This window comes from Nesoenas mayeri, assembly GCF_963082525.1.
Source record: "Nesoenas mayeri genome assembly, chromosome: 2".
NCBI classification, from domain to species: Eukaryota; Metazoa; Chordata; class Aves; order Columbiformes; family Columbidae; genus Nesoenas; species Nesoenas mayeri.
The window spans coordinates 46,719,613-46,739,340 of record NC_137543.1 but is presented as its reverse complement, the minus strand read 5'-3'; the positions used below and the strand labels follow the sequence as shown (position 1 = coordinate 46,739,340).

General features: G+C 41.0%; 1 protein-coding gene across 1 annotated transcript in view; it reads right to left on the bottom strand.

The window, feature by feature from the left end:
- GAREM1 (GRB2 associated regulator of MAPK1 subtype 1) overlaps positions 1-19,728 on the bottom strand; it is a gene marked incomplete at both ends in the record, with an annotated part of 97,527 nt that overhangs the window by 15,959 nt on the left and 61,840 nt on the right. The window contains one exon of the mRNA XM_080339905.1: positions 5,639-5,769. Within this exon, the coding sequence (XP_080196031.1) occupies positions 5,639-5,769 (131 nt within the window). The remainder of the gene's footprint in view (positions 1-5,638; positions 5,770-19,728) is intronic.

Below are 19,728 nucleotides of genomic sequence, written 5' to 3'. Positions count from 1 at the left end.
GGAGATGTTCAAATCGAACAACTCCTAATGCATAAGACCCACAAAATCAGAACCTACTCCATGCTGCACTTACCCTCCACCTCCCTATTGTGAATATTGATCCATTCTAACAGTTCAGTATTGGTGCTGGGAAGTTGCCCAGGAAGGTTACTGGCTTACAGACATCTTATCAAACACATTGCAAATCACAGGTCAGTTAGGTCACTATAATGTTTTAAATTTGAAGACTCCCACAGCTCTATAGCAATTCAGAAGCCAATTCTATCTCCTGCAGAAGCCAGGCATCAGGAAAGTGATGAATGATTATTTAGGAAAGATGTTCTTTTGGGAAAGATCAAGTATATTGTTTCTTTTTGCTTAAGGAAAGATTAACTCCAAAAAATAGATTTTGATAATACCCAAGTCAATATCCTGCCTTAGACTCCAATTGTTCTAATTTGTTATAGTTTGAAGTAGAAGTCTTTAATCACTTGGACACATATGAACTCCTTACAAAAATGATTTGTGGCTTCACATTGTTTGTTATACCTGCTAGGTTTTATTAGATCAATGCAAGCATTGCATTCACTTTAAAAATACACAGTTAGGATTTTTTTTTTTGGCAAAGTTCTTTTCAACTGTGAGGTCTCTGATTAATAGTTACCGCTTACTATTTTTACTATTAAAGCCAAGGGACCAATCACAGTAGTGTATTTATATAAAAATACATATAATATATACTACATATATATACATTTTTTACAGGTCACAAAATACGGATTAAGATTTTTAAAATATAAAAAGAAGAGTCTTCAGAAGATCTATTAGCAGAAAAAATAAGCAAACTTTTTCAAGGAAGTTGACTAAATTCAGTGAGATAGTATCCCATTTTTCTTTTATGAAAATCTGTCTCCCAAGACAGAGAATCAGCAAGTACAACTCTGCATGTCAGTATATGGGCATTTCCCTCTCAGCTGAGAGGGACTTTGCCCCAATCACTACATTAAAAGCTATCTTCAGTGGCATTTAAGGATGTCTCAAATCAAAGTGTTCCAAAACTGACCCAAAATGTGACAGATTATAACACAGAATCATAGAATCATTTTGATTGGAAGAGACCCTCAGGATCACTGAGTCCAACCATAACCTAACCTAACTCTAGCACTAAACCATGTCCCTAAGAACCTCGTCTAAATGCCTTTTAAACCCCTCCACGGATGGTGACTCCACCACTTCCCTGGGCAGCCTGTTCCAATGCCTGACAACCCCTTCTGTGAAGAAATTTTTCCTAATATCCAATCTGAACCTTCCCTGGTGCAAGTTGAGGCCATTTCCTCTTGTCCTATCACTTGTTACTTGGGAGAAGAGACCAACCCCTCCATGCTACAACCTCCTTTCAGGCAGTTGCAGACAGCGATAAGGTCTCCCCTCAGCCTCCTTTTCTCCAGGCTGAACAGCCCCAGCTCCCTCAGCTGCTCCTCATCAGACTTGTGCTCCAGACCCCTCACCAGCTCTGTCGCCTCCTCTGCACTCTCTCTAGTACTTCAAGGTCCTTCTTATGATGAGGGGCCCAAAACTGAACATAGTATTCAAGGTGGGGCCTCACCAGAGCCGAGTACGGTGGCACAATCACTTCTCTGCAGAGCTCCACCATGAAGTGACTCTTCACGTGAGGTATCAGGAAGATACTGCGAGGCAATGGCTCCCACTACCCGGGCTCCTTGCAGAGCAGAAACCCTCTGGCAGGTACACGAAGGTAGACACGAAGCAGCAGATCTGCTTCTCTCTCGCTCAAGCCCTGCACCAGATGCTGGAAGGAAGAGGCTGCCACAGCATTGCATGGCCAGCGCAAAACACCGAGGTGCCACAGCTGGCATCTGCTATGAATGACAGGGGAAGAGAATAAGAAAAACCACCCTGGAGACAAGGCTTGCAGCCCCATCAAGCTGGCATTGAGCCATAGAGCGATGAGGGGACTAAAGCACTAATTCTCAAGGTGATGTACTATGAATTGCTTCCCAATTTGGAGCTAAAACCTACACATGGACTGATTTCAAGAAAGTTGCTATTGTAGTGTATAAAAATGCCAGTATAGGTTACAAGCAGTCAAATCAGGAGGTCAATTTTGCTTCTCTGTACTGTATTCACATTTGTCAAAAAAAAAAAAAAAGCAAAGTTTTCACTATAGATTTATTTCTGCTGAAATGCACATTGTATGAGACAACACAGTTAAACCATTGTGAAAAGAGGATTACATTAAAAAATTGAACAAATCAGGTATCAAAAATTCACACCAGCCAAACAATATCTTTGACAAGAAAGAAAAGAATTGTTATAGGGCTAATGAACTAATCCACTTCTCCATCCTGGAAAAGCCCTGCAAACAGCTTCACAGCCTCTCCTGGGAGACTGAGTGGGATCTTCAGGACAAAACCAATATCCTGCAAGGTTTGAAAGGTCCTGCAACACTAAGCAGGCTGGTTTTCAAAGTGCAGGAATTCATGGCTTGTCCAATGTCCAACCTATCAGGAAATATTGTTGCTTTTTTAAGAGAACTTTTTGTGAATTGCCCTCAGTATGATGTGAGGTTTCTGTTCCTGGTTTGGTTTTTTTAAGTGTTAATGCAAATAGCTTCCTGGGTGTTTGTACAGCCTGCCATCTGCATGGGACCAGAGCAGCCGACTGCAGAAACCTGCTGCTGTTGGCTCAGCAAAAGCTAGAGCCCTGGGGTAGCACGATTTCCTTAATATTTTTCTTCCTAGCAGAGAGAACAAAAAAATTCCTCATCTTTGTAGTGTAACGTTGATACATAAGCAAAATTCTCTGCAATTATGTGCTGAATATTAATACAGAAAAGGTTATCACCTATCTGGTCAGTGAATAATAGAATCATAGAATCATTTTGATTGGAAAAGACCTTCAATATCATTGAGTCCAACCATTAAACTAGCACTGTCAAGTCCACCTCTAAACCATGTCCCTAAGAACCTCATCTACACACCTTTTAAACACCTCCAGGGATGGTGACTCCATCAGTTCCCTGGGCAGCCTGTTCCAATGCCTGACAACCCTTTCCGTGAGGAAATTTATCCTAATATCCAATCTGAATCCACCCTAGTGCAACTTGAGGCCATTTCCTCTTATTCTGTCACTTGTTACCTGGGAGAAGAGACCAACACTCTCCTCAGTACAACCTCCTTTCAGGTAGTTGTAGAGAGTCAGAACAGATTGACCTATTGGCTGTGTGAAATTAGGTCAGCCCCAGAACACACCAAATTGCAGTGCCTGTAGATGCTGCTGGCCACAAGGTACCTGAAGCAACTGGGTACACAAGCACACTATTGATACATATGTACCTCCAAAGAAATTACTGGAAGTAGTTTTAATCATTACAAAAATATTTGTTTGGTATTCTCCACCTTGCAATCCCCGCTCGGCTTGTTGGCTTGTGTTACAGCGCTCCTTCAAATATCAAGCAGGTCCCAAACCCCCAGCCTCAGTGCACTACCCAAAGATCCTACCTAGCTGCAAAACCCCTGGGGAAGGAAGGGAGATCCACCTCCCCTGCCTCTCCCAGGATAAGGGGGCTTTTTTTTCCTTTTAACAACTCACACGAAGTAAAAATAAAGTGACCCCAGGTTGGCAGACCTCAACAAGCACAGGCAAAACCATGCAGTGACTCTCTGGTGGCACACCGCAACTCTATAGGCTTTTTCTTCAAAAATTATCCATGGAAGATTGGAGTATTTAGAACAAGAAAGAATTCCCAGACTTCAGAGTTCCTCCTCATTTTAAATGATTCATCAGATATTTTAGGCATTAGGAAAAAAAAAAATAATAATTAAAAAAAATATATACATATATATATATATATATCAGATTAGCTACCCGATACTCTCTTCTGAATTTAAAGAGGCATGCCACATTGGACAGAAATAAACTGTACTTAGTATATCTCCCTTTGCTCTAATCAGTTTCACAGGATCTCCCCTATATTAAAATTTCAGCGTACATAATTCTCTTGCATGTAAATGGTTATTAAACACTTTCATAAATCCTGTTAAGTTCATTTATTTTTTGGAAGATTATAACCTTGGAATAGACTTCTATGAAACTGGAAAAACTGCCAAGAGAAATACTGCCAAGATAACTGTGTAACTAGGTTAAACCTGGATTATTATTACTGTTATTTACATTAAAGAGTATAACTATAGTATCTTTTAAAAATTGATTTGATATCTAACAGCAAGCTATGCTAAATTGTCAGTTTGCTAAATAAGAAAGAGTTTTGAGAACACTCATATGAAACTCAAGACATGATGTTTTACACTGAATCAAGTCTGCAGACTAATACTTTTCTCTCTATAATACTAAAGTTGTACATTTTACCATGCCACTCTCTTGATTTAATCATTGATCAACTGAGAAATAATGGCACAGCACTGGATAAGGCTAGCAGTCCCAAAGTAAGGTTGATTTGCCTGGGTAGAAATGAAATGTTCTGATTGCCTTGATTTGCCCAACTACATCCTAAACATAAAAAAGTGTTCCAGCTTTGTCATGCAGCCTTCATTCATGAAAGGCTCTGTTTTATGAGTTCAGCTTAATGGAGAACACAAATGAAAACAACCTACTGCCTTGAAAGGCCTGAGTCTGTGTTGCTAAACTAATTAACTGATGAGCTCTCACACTTAGAGCAGTCTTCAGTAATCTTGTTTCATAGCTATAACTGGGGACTAGCTGGTGTCCCCCAACTTTACAATGCAAGAAAGAGCCATTAAAAGGTTGTTATAATAAACCCACATCACTATTACACCAGTATCAATCAGTTTCCCCTGCAGGGTACAAGATAGGGATCTGTGCCACTGCATCCCAGCTCTGGGATGCTCTTCTACCAGACTTAGGTGGTGAATCAACTGAAGCAAATCAGAGGAGCTCAAAGGCCACTCTACTCCATTGGCAGAGCTGACCTACCTTGTGTCGTGTCACACATACAGGTAGGGAAAGGAAGAACAAGTTCTGTCTTCTTCATTTCATGCCACTGCCCTGCAACATGCTTGGCGACAGCAAGCCCTCGTACACTCATGGGTTTGCTGACCCTTCCATGAGCCCAAGAGGCGTGCACATGCAAACAAACACACACGCACACAGAGAACAAGTGTGTCTTTTCTTCCGTGTGTGTTTTGTTTGTTTTTTGTTTTATTCACAATGCTATTTAGCTGCAGTAATTTTGAGACAAGTAACCCCATCATTTCACCCTGCATGCTCTCTGAGAATAAGGCTTTCTGGATAGGGATTTGAGCAGCTGCTGCTTAGCAGAGAATAAATTTCATACTGCAGGAGGGGGAGGTGAAAGGGGGCAACAAGCAACACTTGTTTAAAATCTGGCAGGAGCATCCTAATTAGATTAATTATTGGATGGGTCATCAGGACTGCTCCCTGAAGTACCATAGGACAGGAGAGCCCTTAGAGGACATGTTGATTTAAAACTGGAAAAATTATCCCGAAGAGCACCATCACTGACTGCAGGACAGTAAAGGTTCGTTTGTCTCAAAAAAAAAAAGCACACTTCCCACACAGCACCGTTACTCACTTGCCATGTATATAGGTTGTAACAGTTAATCACTTAAACAGAGATAAATATTTATTCAGGGACTACCTTAACGTTGAATGTTATTTCCTCCATGACGTAAACTCGTTCAGGAAATGCTTTAGCCACCTCCTCCACACTGTTAAAATACTGCACTGGCTCCTTAATATCTCGGTCTTGTTCCAGCAGCTTAAACTGCCCTGAAAACAGATGATAAACAGAAGAGTTGTAAGATATTTATATTGGACAACTGTCACTGTGGCAACTGCTGGCTCAACTTCTTCACCATTTTGCTTGGTCAATTTTTCCGGTTATTAGCAGCCAAACGAGAAGACGGGAGATCGCAGAAAGTCTGCAGAGAGAACCTGCCATGAAAGACACCCAGTTTCACCAGGTTGGAAGGAAAAGAACGTGCGGGAGTCAAAGTTAAACTAAAAGAGATCTTTTTATCACATGCTCTCTAGAAATAGTAAATAACTATGGAGGCATTTGTGTTTGTGTACTCAATTCGGTGTAATAGTATCTGTACAGATAGCACTTTTTGGCCCTTAATATTAAAAGTTTCAGACAAAGAAAACACACCCACTACTATAAAATCCCCAAACAATAAACATAAGAGTTTTGTTTTTAGCATCATCAAATAGCTATTTAAAAATACTAGACTAAAACCTTTTCTCCTCTAGGCTTCCCTAAGAGTGGAAGAGCACCTAACTTTCCTTAATCATAAACTAAGCCCTTTGAAACCTATAGTTAACATCAGAAAGCAAGCCATACACATTTAAAACCCTTTTGAAGGTGGTCGCCTTCAGAAGAGCACTAGAAAGAAGTGTTTCTTGCCGACTTTACCTCCCTGCAGCATTAAAACCTTGGCTATATCCTAAGTGTTGTAAAAGGCAAGAATCAACACGTAGGCAGCTGCCCCGGGCAGACCTCCCAGGGACAGTCAGGTACATCAACCACCTCTGCACGCTGTGAACACAAAGATTAAAAGCTTTCTTTAACAAACACTGAGATAATGAAAGCTTAGAAGGACACAATTGCTGCTGGTGTGACTTCAAAATCAGTGGAGTGATCTTCCCAAATTTAGAAACATTAACTACAACTAAGTTAAAGGCTGATCTCAGCAAGAGGATATCACAGCAGGACCCGAGGCAACAAACAACTCAAGAAAAAGAGTAAAAGGCTGAGTAAAACCAATGGTTAGTGCATTTGCTGTAAATCATATTCTAAAATTAGCAATGCATGCAGCCAGTGGATTATTGTTCCCCAAGAGTGCTCAACTTCATTAAAATTCATCCAATACATCAGGATGTCAAGCCACCTACAGAAATACTTTCTCACTCCTTCAGCATTTTTGTGCACAACACCCTGCTGCTCCTATATATCCCCTCAGACTTGAGACATCTGTGACATGTTGAGAGAATTCACCCACACTAAACTCTTTCAGGCCACCTAGCAGCAGAGGAGGAAACGAATGCAAGCTCAGCAATTCCTGACGCTCGGTGAGAAAGACCCATCCCACCACCCTGCCAGGTGTGTGTATGTGTGCACACACACACACACACGCACACCAAGAGAGGTGGGAGACCAAGAGGCTCAGTTCCATCACCCAAGCCCAGAACCCCGCTGACAGAGGAACACTCTTCTAGTCAGTGTGCTTGAGTACTGTGGTTACAAGCCTAAATATCAACTTAGAAGGCAGAAGACTTCCTTTTATTGCCTGCCATAAGTTTTGTCTTTCTAAAGTGACCACAGTAACTTTGAAGTACTACCAGCAGGGTAAGAAAAGATGCTGGTACTTCCCACCACGTGACTACAACCTTCAACTGTTGAAAAGAATTCACCACACTTCAAAAATCAGTTGCCTTGGAGTTTTCCCAACTCTGTGTCTGCTTCAGGACACACTAAGATTTGAAGTTCAGCCGAGACAATTCAAGTGTTTCAAAGACCAACACTGGGGTAGATGCAGCAGGACCTCTGGTCTGACCTGCTGAAGCCATTCCTATAGTATATTACAGCAACATACACTGTTTCCCCAAAAATAAGACCTACCCAAAAAATAAGCCCTAACATGATTTTTCAGTATTTTTGAGGATGCTTGAAATATAAGCCCTACTCTGAAAATAAGTCCTAGTTACAGTTCATAAAAGAAGTCAAATTAAAAAGTGTCCAGGCAGCTATACATATAAAAAGTAATTAGTTTTGGAGCAAAAATTAATACAAGACCCTGTCCACTCCAAGGACCCTTCCGTGCAAAGCAATAGAGGAGCCAGGCAGCCAGCTCCTCTGGGCTTAGGGAATCTGGACAGTAAGCAGGGAGGTGCTCAGTTAACCAAAGCTGGAAAGCATGTTGTGACTGATGCCCAGACAGGAAGATATGAAGAAAGAACCCTGCTTTTTAATCCCCAGTCTGCCATACAGGTCATGTAAGTCCTGGTTTCAGGATTTCCCCCTCAGCCACAGCCTAACCAAGAAGATGCATTCTCTAGCCCTGCAGGTCCTTTCCCTTGCAGGCACTCCATTTTCCTGCCAAGGAAAGTCAGGAGTGGGAGGGAGCAAAGTCAGACTTCCTCCTCCTCCTCCTCCATGGAGTCAGGACATGCCAGAACATCACGTAGCAGCATGGACTATGAGTTGCATCAGAGAACACCTGACAGCACAGAAAAACTACCACTCTAGAGCATAATGACTGTATTTCACAGAGAGTCACCAAGGATGACATGTCATCACACAGTGTTCATTCTCCATGGGCTGACCTGAGACTGAAGCTCTCTCCTGCTTACTTCTGAATTGCTCCTCAGGGACCACTGCTCCTCAGGGTCCTCTGCAACTACCACCTAGATGCCATCCTGATTGCCCAGTTTGGGATCTACGAGTCTGATTTGCAAGATTCTCAGCTGTGGTTACTATCCAAGGCAAGCTGTGATTGCAGTTTATAATGATATTTCATACATTAAGTTCCCTCTCAAAGAAATAACGCAAGCCCCCCAACAAAACCACAGCAAGTTTGAGTAACCTCAGATCTAAAATCAGTAGGGTTACTTCTGATTTAACACTCCCCCCTTATGTACAGAATGGAGTCAAATATAATACTGTGTGAAAGCTACATAGTTGTTTGAAACTGTGAAACAGTGCAGTGATCAAAGTTTGCTAGTTCAGAAAGAATTTGAGGACTCTCACTTCAGAGTGGGAATTGAGTTGGGCACAGTAACAAAGCATGAATTCACATGAAGAAGGAGGCAAAACAACACACTGAATAATAAAACCTTAAATGAAAAATATTCATCCAACACTTTGAATGAGACAGTGGTCTTTAATTCTAGGTTCTCTAGTTATTCTGTTTGGAAGCATAATAATATTATTTTACTGTGACTGTTATGTACTTAACAACAGATAGTCTGGTGGCAAGAAAAGGCCAGTTACTCATTACAATCCAAACTTCCACAAAAAAGTCCCAAATTCCTCAGCACAGAAAAAAAATGCTTTAGGCTGTGTGCAACTGGGAGCAGGGTCTGCTATCTATTGTTGACTTACACATGTTTCTGAAATAAGTGAAAAGTCAGCTGGAGCTTTGCTTCAGTACAAAGAGATGCTCAGAACCATCCATGTCTCTCTCTGTGCCATCCTCCCCTTCCTTCAGCTCAGCCACACAAACACAAAGCCGTCTGTGCCTCTGCTGCTAATAAGCAGCAGTTCACGAGGGGGCTGACTACAGAGGAGTACACACTGATCCCAAAGCATATAATAGAAGGGCAGCATTAATCTCCTCCTGTTACGAAATCAAGAAGTATGCTGTGCATGGAAGCTGTCAGGGTTGGATGTTAAAATGCCTCTCTTTTGGAAGAGATGGCTTATAACTCAAGATTTTCTATAGACAGTTTTTTTGAAATTTATTTCCGCATTGAAAAAGGCAGACTTTTTTATTGGAAGGAAAGAAGGCCTGAAGAGGGGCCTGCAATACACATTTGAGCCAGATGTCAAGTAACTAACTAATGGAGAGGAAGGAGACTATTTCTTATGATGTTTCTCCCTGGTCTCTACTCAAGCTGCCATAAAAAAGACAGTATGGCTGAAATACAAGTTAAATGGACATAAGTCTGGCTTGACTGCAAGTTAAAGTGGAATTTTATTACACTGCACAAGAGGCAAAATTTCATTGGGAGACTACATACCTGACAGCAATCTTAAACAAATCACAACACAATTTAAGTATGTGTTAATTAGGAATTTAACAGAAAATTTTAAGAAAATCTAAAGCTAAAGTTATACTATAATAGAAGCAGCCCCACCTCTCTTACAAGCACAAAAAGAATAATGAGATGTTTCGCTAGTAAATCAGTGCAGGTTCAGAAAGATCAAAGATCTGTAACACCTACATGGTCCACCGAGCAGGTGTGGTTACTCCTTTGCAGCCAAATGCAAGCGAGTAATGAACGACTACTGCAAGCTTTATATCTCTTTATCTTCCAGTCTGGCCTCTGGCAGGCACAGTATTGGAACAGTTTCATACTAGTATATATTATCTCTGCAGATTATGAATTCTTATTTCCCTGTGAAGGTACTTACAGCAAAGACAGTAAATCCACAACTGCTGGAAGTAAGTCCAGAAAGATAAAAAGGCAGGGAAAGACCTAAACCAGGGCTTATCCTCCAGTTTTTGGAGGCATTTATTAAAAACCAGTAGGAGCAGGAAGATCAGTCCATCTTCCTTCTCACCAGAAGCTGGCCCTGCAGTATCTGCAAGCAGCGGCTTTAACCAGCCCTTTCAGTCCCAGACTTCAGGCTGCTTCTGCTTTTGTCACTGCTCAGGCTCTTCCAGGCTTACACAGGTTCACAACTCTAACCCACCTCATACAGGTTATTTCTGTAATGTCAGATCCCGTGTTTTTTGCAGCAACTCACCCCTCACTTCCAGATGGTTTAACCATTTCTAAGAGTTCAGGATGCTTCCAAGAGAGAAACATGCATTTTGTACTGTGTCTGTACTGTGCCTAGACCAAGGGTGTCTTTATTGCAAGGGTTCACAGACTGAGCAAAAAGTCAGGTTTTTATGGATATAAAAGGATGAGAGCATGTATATGCTTATATACCAAAAAGAAAATTTGAACAAAGAAATTCTGAGAAGGAAAAAAAAAAAACCCAAACCAAACCAAAGTAGCTGCATGTCATCAGTAGGAAACATGGAAGGTCAGTGAAACATCTGCTCAATTGCGTTCGCTGTTAAATGTTTCTCCAAGGAGGCAGGAGTTGCATTGTCTTTCAGCAGCTTTGATTATTTAGTAAGTCTCACATCTCTCTATGTGAGACTGTATGCAAAGCCCAGCGCTTCTCAAGAATGCGCAGACAGCACAGCAGGGTAGCAAAAGTACTGCAGAGGTTTATGTTTCATATTATTTGTTGACTGCTGACTGCTTTTCAGTATTTCAAAGAACAGCAGAGCTGTCTCAAAAAGAAAAGGCCCTCTACCTGCCAAATACCACCATTCTGGAAAAAGACAATTTTTGTCTACATTTTTCAGCATTCCTGTCAAAGCAGATAGGAAATAACTTTGTTTTCCTCCCAAAAAAAGATGATCCTTGATAGAAGTGAGCAGAGTTGAAGAGCATAAGCCTAAAGGATAAATAAGATGTAATAACAAAGGGCACGGAGAGGTGGCTTGCTAGATACCAGGGAGAATGTAGTTGCATGACTTAGAAAGTACACTTCAGCATGCCTGGTTCTTACGTGGACCTGTATAGTCTTCCATTGACAGGGTACACAACTGTCCTCAATGCCTGATGCAGAAATAAATTTGTCTCAGTGGGGGACAATGGAAGGAAATCTCAGTTTATGGTCTCACTTGTCACCCCATCAACTAGATCATATGGTAAAGCTATTTCTTCCTTACCTAATCCTTAGACAAGGCAGCCAGTCAAGAGTGAGCATAGCAAACCAGACTCTGAAATAATATATTAAGACATAATCCTAACACTTCTGTCACTTCAGCCTACGTGTATTTTTTTTTTTTTTAATTGGGGTTTTATCTAAATTGACATTTGCCAAAACGTCTGCACAGAACCTACATGCGGCATTTGGTTGTTGCAAGAAGTGTTGTCATGACAGTGGTAGTACTTGTCAGTAGTAGACCTGAGAAAAAGGAGAACAAAAAAGAATCTATCACAACTCTCTGACACTGCTATTATGTGACTAACTGGAACCAAGGTGTAAAGCCAACATTGCAGCTCTTTTGGGGACCGATCACTAGGTAACTGTGAAAAGGTTTAACATACACTCAGAAGAACGAACGAGTGGGAAATAAATGCTTTGCTTTGCTTATGTCATCTTCCAGCTGGTTTGAAACCTAGGATTTGTTCATAGCTCTCTGAGGAGAGAAAAATGCCCCCATGCCCAGGTCCTCCAGGGCTGCAGAGTCCCCTCTGTAGGGAGGACAGTGCAGTGAGAGAAGATGCATCGCCAAAAGAAACTGCAAGTGTAAATGGAATTAGAGAACGCTGTTTTCAATAGTGGGAGCACACAGTCCACAAACAGCTCACATCCCTGGTGCTGATGGAGAGGAGAGGAAAGCTGATCACCTGCTCCATCACCTCTGGGTTTCCTATTGAAGGAGCTACCACCTTTACCTCAGGTTGGGACCTGGCTGCAAACTAACATGGATGCAACGCTATGGTAAGTTCATCCCCTCAGTCAAAGACAGTAATACACCAACAGTTCAGGTTCATCCTTATCTGCCATGCTGACAGCATCTGTGAGATACAAATAAAAAAAAAGGTTTGGGAGGGCAGGGAAAAAGGAACTTTTTCTGAGTTTTAAGAACTTGTTTATTTGTGTATTTTAGCCTGCTGAAAGCATACAGGAGACTATGATAGGGTGGGGAATACAGCAAGGAAAACACAAAACAAGGGTCTTTGATACACAGCTTCCAAAGGATAATGACTGAGCCACAGACTGGAAAAACTATGATTGATTCTTGTATTATAATCACCATGAAATAGCTATTAAACAGACTTTGAAATACTGCCTTTGTTTTTCAAGAGCTGCCTGTCAGTACTTTTTCTTGACGGGTGGGAAAGGGATGAAGAAGAGGACCTCCTGTGTCCCCATCTGTACCCAATCTTAAGGAAATTTTAGAAATGTATTAAAAAACCCCAGATGAAACATGAACTAGAGACATATCTAAGTAAACATAATACAATTAGAATTCATCAAGTGTACTGGAGCTAAACTTATGGCACTGCAAAGCAGAGGGCACGGCACAAAGGCACATTCAGTCAGTAGCGATTGTGCAACATTTCATGGGGAAGGAGCCCTTCAGAATGAATAGCTTTACTTCTCAGAAGTATTATGAAGATTTGAAAGCCTCCAACGCCTTTATTCCTCTCTGTGTTATGTCTGTGGTACAGATATCCATTCAACCAAGGCAGAATGAGTCAGGCCTGACAGGCTGGTGAGACATGTTGAAGCACAGCACCAGCACGCTGACACATCCATCACCTGCGCGGACTCACAGACACCGTTCCAGAGATCAAGGAAAGGAACCCAACCATGTTTCCCACACAGCAACGCAATGCTTGCTAATCAAAACCTCTAATCCTGCCGTGGCAAAGCAAAGGGGATGGTACAGCCTGTTTCTCTTATCTTACCTTCATGACTCTTAAGCAGCATAACAAAAATATCTGATTCTATTGGCAGCATAACAAAGAAAAATCAGTTCAAATGGTGACTGATGATAGCTTAAAGTAGATTTAACTCACAGATTTTGCATGAGAGGGAATTTTAGGTTGCAGATGATGTACAAAGACAGACAGGGAAAACAAGCCTAACCTCTAACCTTTGTTTCATAAGTTATTATCATCACAAATAACCAGACTGCCACAATGAAACATTTCATTTTATGGGGTCACATGTTTGAGTGTCTGGACTGTAAGTTAACTAGATTTAACTTATTCACTGGGTTATCATCAATCTAACTTGTAATGAACATCATTTATTCCTTTCCCATGCACTGCCAACAGACACCAAGAATATTCCATAGGCTGTGTGTTAGTTCACATGCTCAAGTGACCATGCAGAGGAGTCTGATGACTACTGCACCATTTGACTATCCTAATTACTATTAACAAAAGCTGTTGGTAGTTTTCTGTTGAACAGTAAGAGTATAAAGACATGCACATGAAGATGGCATGCTCTCCTGGTGAGTAACAGAGCTTATCCAGATGGCAGGATAAAAAAACACAGAGGAGGAGAAAAGTTACAGAATGCCCAACTAAACCAGCCCTGGGCTTGCATGAAACAGTGCTGAGATGACTATGTTTAACTGCAGCTGCCCAACGACAAAAGCTTTTCTTACATGACTACTAGCACCGTGCCTTTGGCACTGGAGTGGAGGCCCACTTAGACCTCAGTTATGAAAATGGTAAGAGTCACTAAAAGCTTATGGCTCTGGTCTCCTACAGCACCAACCAGGATCCATAGAACATTTGGTGGAACAGCCTGCCACCAGAGGGGAAGATTTCGTAAGAAGGCAAAACCAAGTTATCCCTGACTTAACAAAAACCTCTATCGAGAACTTCTGTCCTCTTCATGAACAGCTGGAAAATGACATAGAATCAAAGGTGAAAAAGTACATGGTTACAGTTCTTACTGTACTTTGAGACACTTGTCTTACTAGGCAGATACACTGCTTTAATTTATACTTTAATACTGATTCAGGGCTAAAAAGCTGCTGTAAGGTGCAGAGACTCAGCTTAGATATGTCAATGCAAGTCAAAGATCAAACCCTGCCCTAGATGGCAGACAAGTCCCTTAACAGCATCCTTACATTGTTCTGCCCAAGTGTATTTTCCCATTTCAGTGAAAGACATTATGTACATCTAAAATTAAGAGGCAGCACAAACCTAATCTGCCTTTGGGCCTACTCTTAACTAGGTGATCTCCTCCCAAATCATCAGTATACACTCATCCCAAGTTATTCATTAGAAGAACAGGGTTGTCTACAATAGATTAACATTTAATTAAAGCACAGAAGAAAGTTGAGATGAGAGTAACAGAATAAACTCCTGGTTAACATTTGAAATTAATATTACTAGTTTCAAGCAGGCTCAAACACGCCATATTAGAATACCTGTTAAAGGTTAACCAAGTGTGCTGGGATTTTATATCACAGTTGCATCAAAAAAATTCTGCCTTCACACCACGGATTCCCTCACCTCATTAACACTGATTTCAGTAGAAATTATAAATCTGCAAGATTTCCTCTTTAATGCGGAAAGAGCAAAACCCTATCTTTTATCAGAACAAAATTTCTGATCATTAGTAAACAACATTTATATTAAGAAAACACAGTTAACACAAGTTTGTTCTGCTTGGGCTGATGCCCCCACCAGCAGTGGTGCAGCTGTAGATCATAATCTGTCCGATTCCAAGAAGTAAATAAGTACAGAAACCCAACTCCATCCTCCCCTTCAGCGGAAGCCTTCTCACGGGAGATCCACACGGGAAGAAACCTTTCTTCCCTTTCGCTCTCCTAATTTTGGTTGCTAAATAATAAGCTTTAGTTTCTTGTGCAACTGAACTGTCAATGAAAGAAACTGGAGTAGTTTCTAAGTGCAGAAATATTCCAGGACTCATGTTAGTGCAGCTCTAGTTGAACAGATTCTTCTACTTTCATTGTCTAAATTTCTTCAAAAAGGTAAAGAGGATTTTTGCTCTGATAAAAAGCATTTTAAACATGGACTGTACTTACAGAGAGTAGTTCACTGCATCTCCTCATCACCAGTGGACACAAGTGAATGATGACATTTATTTGAGGTTAAGATAAAAACTGGAGAGCATTCAAAAAAGAAATCCCATCCACCAGTGGCAACACAGAAATCTTACACTGTCAGATTAAAGAGGCTTCATTCTCAGAGGAACAACTGAGCTTGGAAAGAGGTTAATCATTTTATGGAAGCAAATTTCAACTGCATCGAAGAAAGTAAATTCCTGCAATTTAGAAACTAACAGGTCCCAATCTCTGTGTCAGGTGTGCTCTGAATTGCATTACTTCCCTTTGTTGATTAAAAAATTGGAGAGTTGCAATTATAAGGAGGAAGTTAAGATGTGTAGAAACATATTTTGGGTCATAACATGAATTTCAGAGATTCTTCAGAGATTCTAGCTATGAGTGACTTGTGGATTTATACCAGACACTTTTTGAATTTGGTAGCCATCTCTTAAAAATTAAATTTGACAGAACGAAAGTGGCTTTTCCAAACAACTTCATGCAAATTCTTGCCAAGTTGAAGCTTTTGCTAAAATAACAGCAGCAACTGCTGAGCTTAATAGTTAACTTCGCCTTACTGAGTAGCAACTTTTATTTATTTTGCAAAAGCTTCAAAGTCAACACTCACCAAAACTCAAGCTCTTAGTGCTTCTGCCACAGTGCAAAGACAGTTTCTTCGACCGCAAACCCAACACCCTTTATGCTTTCTGCTCTTTTGCTGAGATATCTCTTTCCTCCTGCTACTCCCACATGAGTATCTCCATTTCTATGACCTGACTTTAACTTCATTCATCGTTTTCTTGCTCGCTGACAAGCCTTTTGTGCTTTTCAGGTTCTGACCTCATCCCATGCTCAACGGGCCGTGGCACAAGTGTAGGACGGTGTGTAGTAAAATATTCCAGCCGAGAAGGACAGTTGTGTCCACAGTACTGCCTCTGGCAGGCACTTGTGCTGCAAGAAACAAAGCTGAAGAAAAAGTGCATTCACGGAGCAGAAATCTTGAAAATGTACATAGATCAATTCTGTATAAAAAGTGCTTTTGTTTCCTGTTCAGGAACAGGTTTTTTAATTAACTGAATGGGAGGAGTTGTAAAAACCAGGAACAATGGCTGAGTCAGCAGCTCAGTCAGTTCTCAGTAGCTTACAGGGCTTTACATGAGACAGAAAAAACGTATTTCATTCAGAGTTAGACATTTTTATCAATGTGCAGAGAGACTTCAGAGCTTGGGCTTGGTAGCCTGAAAGACCGTCTGTGCATTATAGAGCAGCTTATTGTTTCAAAGCTCGTAGCTCATTTGCTTGCTGAATATACATGTGGTTTACAATCTCTAGCAGAGCCTGTATTTTTTTCCTCCTCCTCTCTCCCTAAGCTTAAGTCTACTGAAGTATTGCACTCAAATTACTGGAAAACCTGTTGCTCAAATAGTTCCCAACATTTGTGTATCAGCACTGGAAAGGAGGCGTTGCTGTTCTTCTATGTGATTAAAAAAGACAATTTTCTTTGGAACAGTACCATCACTTTGTATTGCCAATGCCTGGTGTGCAGACTGTAGCTTAGCTTACATACTTACAAAGTGTTTAAATTAGGAAAGAACTCAATTTATTATATCTCTGACCACCAGCAATCATGAGCAAGTTCTGAAAAAACAAGTTCACTTTACTTCTGGAACAAATTAGACAACATATTTAAAACTGAAATGAAGCCAATTTCCAAAGAAACTCCTTAATTACACAATAGATCTGGTTTATTCAGCTGAAGTCTCCTGTCAAGGAGAGTATTCAGTGTTAAGTACATTTATGCTACAGCCAAAACTATATTAAAGATAATTAAAACAAGTGTAAAGACAAAAAAACCCCAACAAACACGATTTGAAAAATCACCTTATTGAAATACATGATCCAAAAATTATCATCCATAACACTGGAATATCTCTCAAGCATGCAAAGTAACTTGCAGCAAGCAAACATTGCTAATTTTTTGGTTTAGGATCAACAGCCACGTTTATATTTCTCAGGTGAGAAGCAGAGGATGTTTTGCTACCCGTATTCTGCATGAGGTGAACCAGCTCTTCTTCTCTCACTCTGTATGAATGCGACAGAGTTTCTGTCAGAATCGTTTGTCTGGCTCCCAGTACAGGAGGACATTGATTCAGTGTTGTGCGATTTATCTATGAAGCAGACAGAGCTCTTGATAACGGCTTGAGATGAAGGAAGGCAGCTTTTAAGAAGGAGCATTTTGGCGTATGTTCACAGCATGTGCTAAAAGTGTTACCCGAAAGGAAAACAGATGAGCTGAAAAGGTGGGTGAACAGCGATGTTGGGTAAGAGTACACTGGTTCAGCACTGCCATTTAATTTAATTCTCACTGCTACTCAAGAAGGAAACAAAGATGATAAATCTAAAATTCAGATCTAAGCAAGATATGTACCTGCCTCAGTTCTCTTGAACGCATTCCCTCACACATATTTTGTTTCATTACCTTAAATAAGGTGAGTACCATCTAAACATCTCTGGCAGTTCAAATTATCATAGCTGAATCCAAAAGGTATAAAGAAAAAGAATTCCCAGCCAATTTTTCCCCTCTTATGTCTGCCAGCTTGCTGAGAGCCAAATGAAACCAGTTAGTAGAGGCAGCCTAGCTTAAAAGACCTCGACAGAAAATAAATGCTACAGACTACACACGGGGAAGTTTAATTTCAAAAGTGTTTTTAGAAGACCAGTTAGGGGATTTTGTTTTCTCCATGTAAATGATAACTCATGATTTAAAGAGTTGTACTACGCCTTGCTAATGCTTTCTGAAATGCTATTGAATATTTTATCCTATATGTGTTTCTAGTGAAACCTTCTTGCTAATATTGGTTTAGGGCATCTCCGGTTGAAAGCCATTCTTGCACCAATTCCATTTTGTAGCCTTTCACAGAAAGGGCTGTGAAGTGGTAATTATCAGAGTGGCTGGCTGCCTATTTGCCTCTGAATGCACATGGACTTCCCCGGCTGCTAGATTAACATGAGATATGTTATTACATACTGACTTCTAAGTATACAAGCTAACATTAGCTTCTGCAAATGTTCCAGAAAAATACTATTAATATTTTTGGTTCAAAAGAAATAAGTTATTCCTTGAAAAATGAAACTAAATCAATACTGAGAACTTTGTGTTAGCACGTAAACTTGAAGCTGTGAAGATGCCATGGATGGAAAAAAAAGGATATTAGGGTTTCAGACACCTAGAATAGATCACTGTAGATATTTAAGAAAAAAAGACGGCTGATGCTTAGAGACCAGAAAAACTGGGACATCCCAAGCTAAAAGCAACTCAAACCCAAAAACCATAAAAAGATCAGTCTTTGTTGGAGTTATGACAAAGCATTGAAAAAGTTTTTCCAACAGCTTGATGTTCCTTTCAGGTAAATGAAGTTGAGATTTCTGAACATAAGGAGCAGAAAGGCAAAGACACATCTAAGAAACCTCACCTTTGAAATGACATGAATTGCACTCCTTGAAGCAGTAATTTCCTAAAAGAGTCCTTTGCTTCCTTTTTCAACTGCATTAGTGCATTCCCAGCAAGAGCAAAACCCAACATCACACACAGCCTCCCGCACAGCAGCTTCCACAGACATACAGTGGCACAGCCATTGTCTTGCTGCCCAAGGTCACTTGCAGAAGGGTCACCTGCTCCAAGGAAACACCCCAACACTTGTCTCATCCCTTCAGTCTGCCACCTCATTCTACCATGCTCAGTTGCCTTGAGGGGACTGAGTGTCCATCCCACCAAAACCCTGCCACTGAATGCGAGGGTCTTTGCCACCAGTAAACTTGGCCAACACGACATGCTGAGTACACAGTTTCACTGTCTGCTTAACTAAATTAGTATAAAACATGTTTAGTTAAATCACTGGAAAGACTATGAGCAGCTAAGCCAAGCCAGACATGATCTGGTTTACAGTAAATCTGTGTCATTTTATCTGCTGGGGGCTGGGCTCTCTGACTGAGAGATGCCAAAGTGAGCAATGCCAGGGTCCTCATCTTTCTCCCCTGTAAACATTCTGCTTCCCCAGCCACTCTGCAGTCTGAATTGTCCAAGTGGCTGGGAGCCTAAATACCTATAGAAGTTACTTAACATGTTACCTACATGTTACCCATCCCACTGTACTAGCTGCTGCTGAGGCCCCACCTTGAATATTGTGCTCAGTTTTGGGCCCCTCACTACAGCAGTGAGGTGCTGGAGAGAGATCGGAGAAGGGCAACAAAGCTGGTGAGGGGTCTGGAGCTTAAGTCTGATAAGGAGCGGCTGAGGGAGCTGGGGCTGTTCAGCCTGGAGAAAAGGAGGCTGAGGGGAGACCTTATCGCTGTCTGCAACTGCCTGAAAGGAGGTTGTAGCATGGAGGGGGTCAGTCTC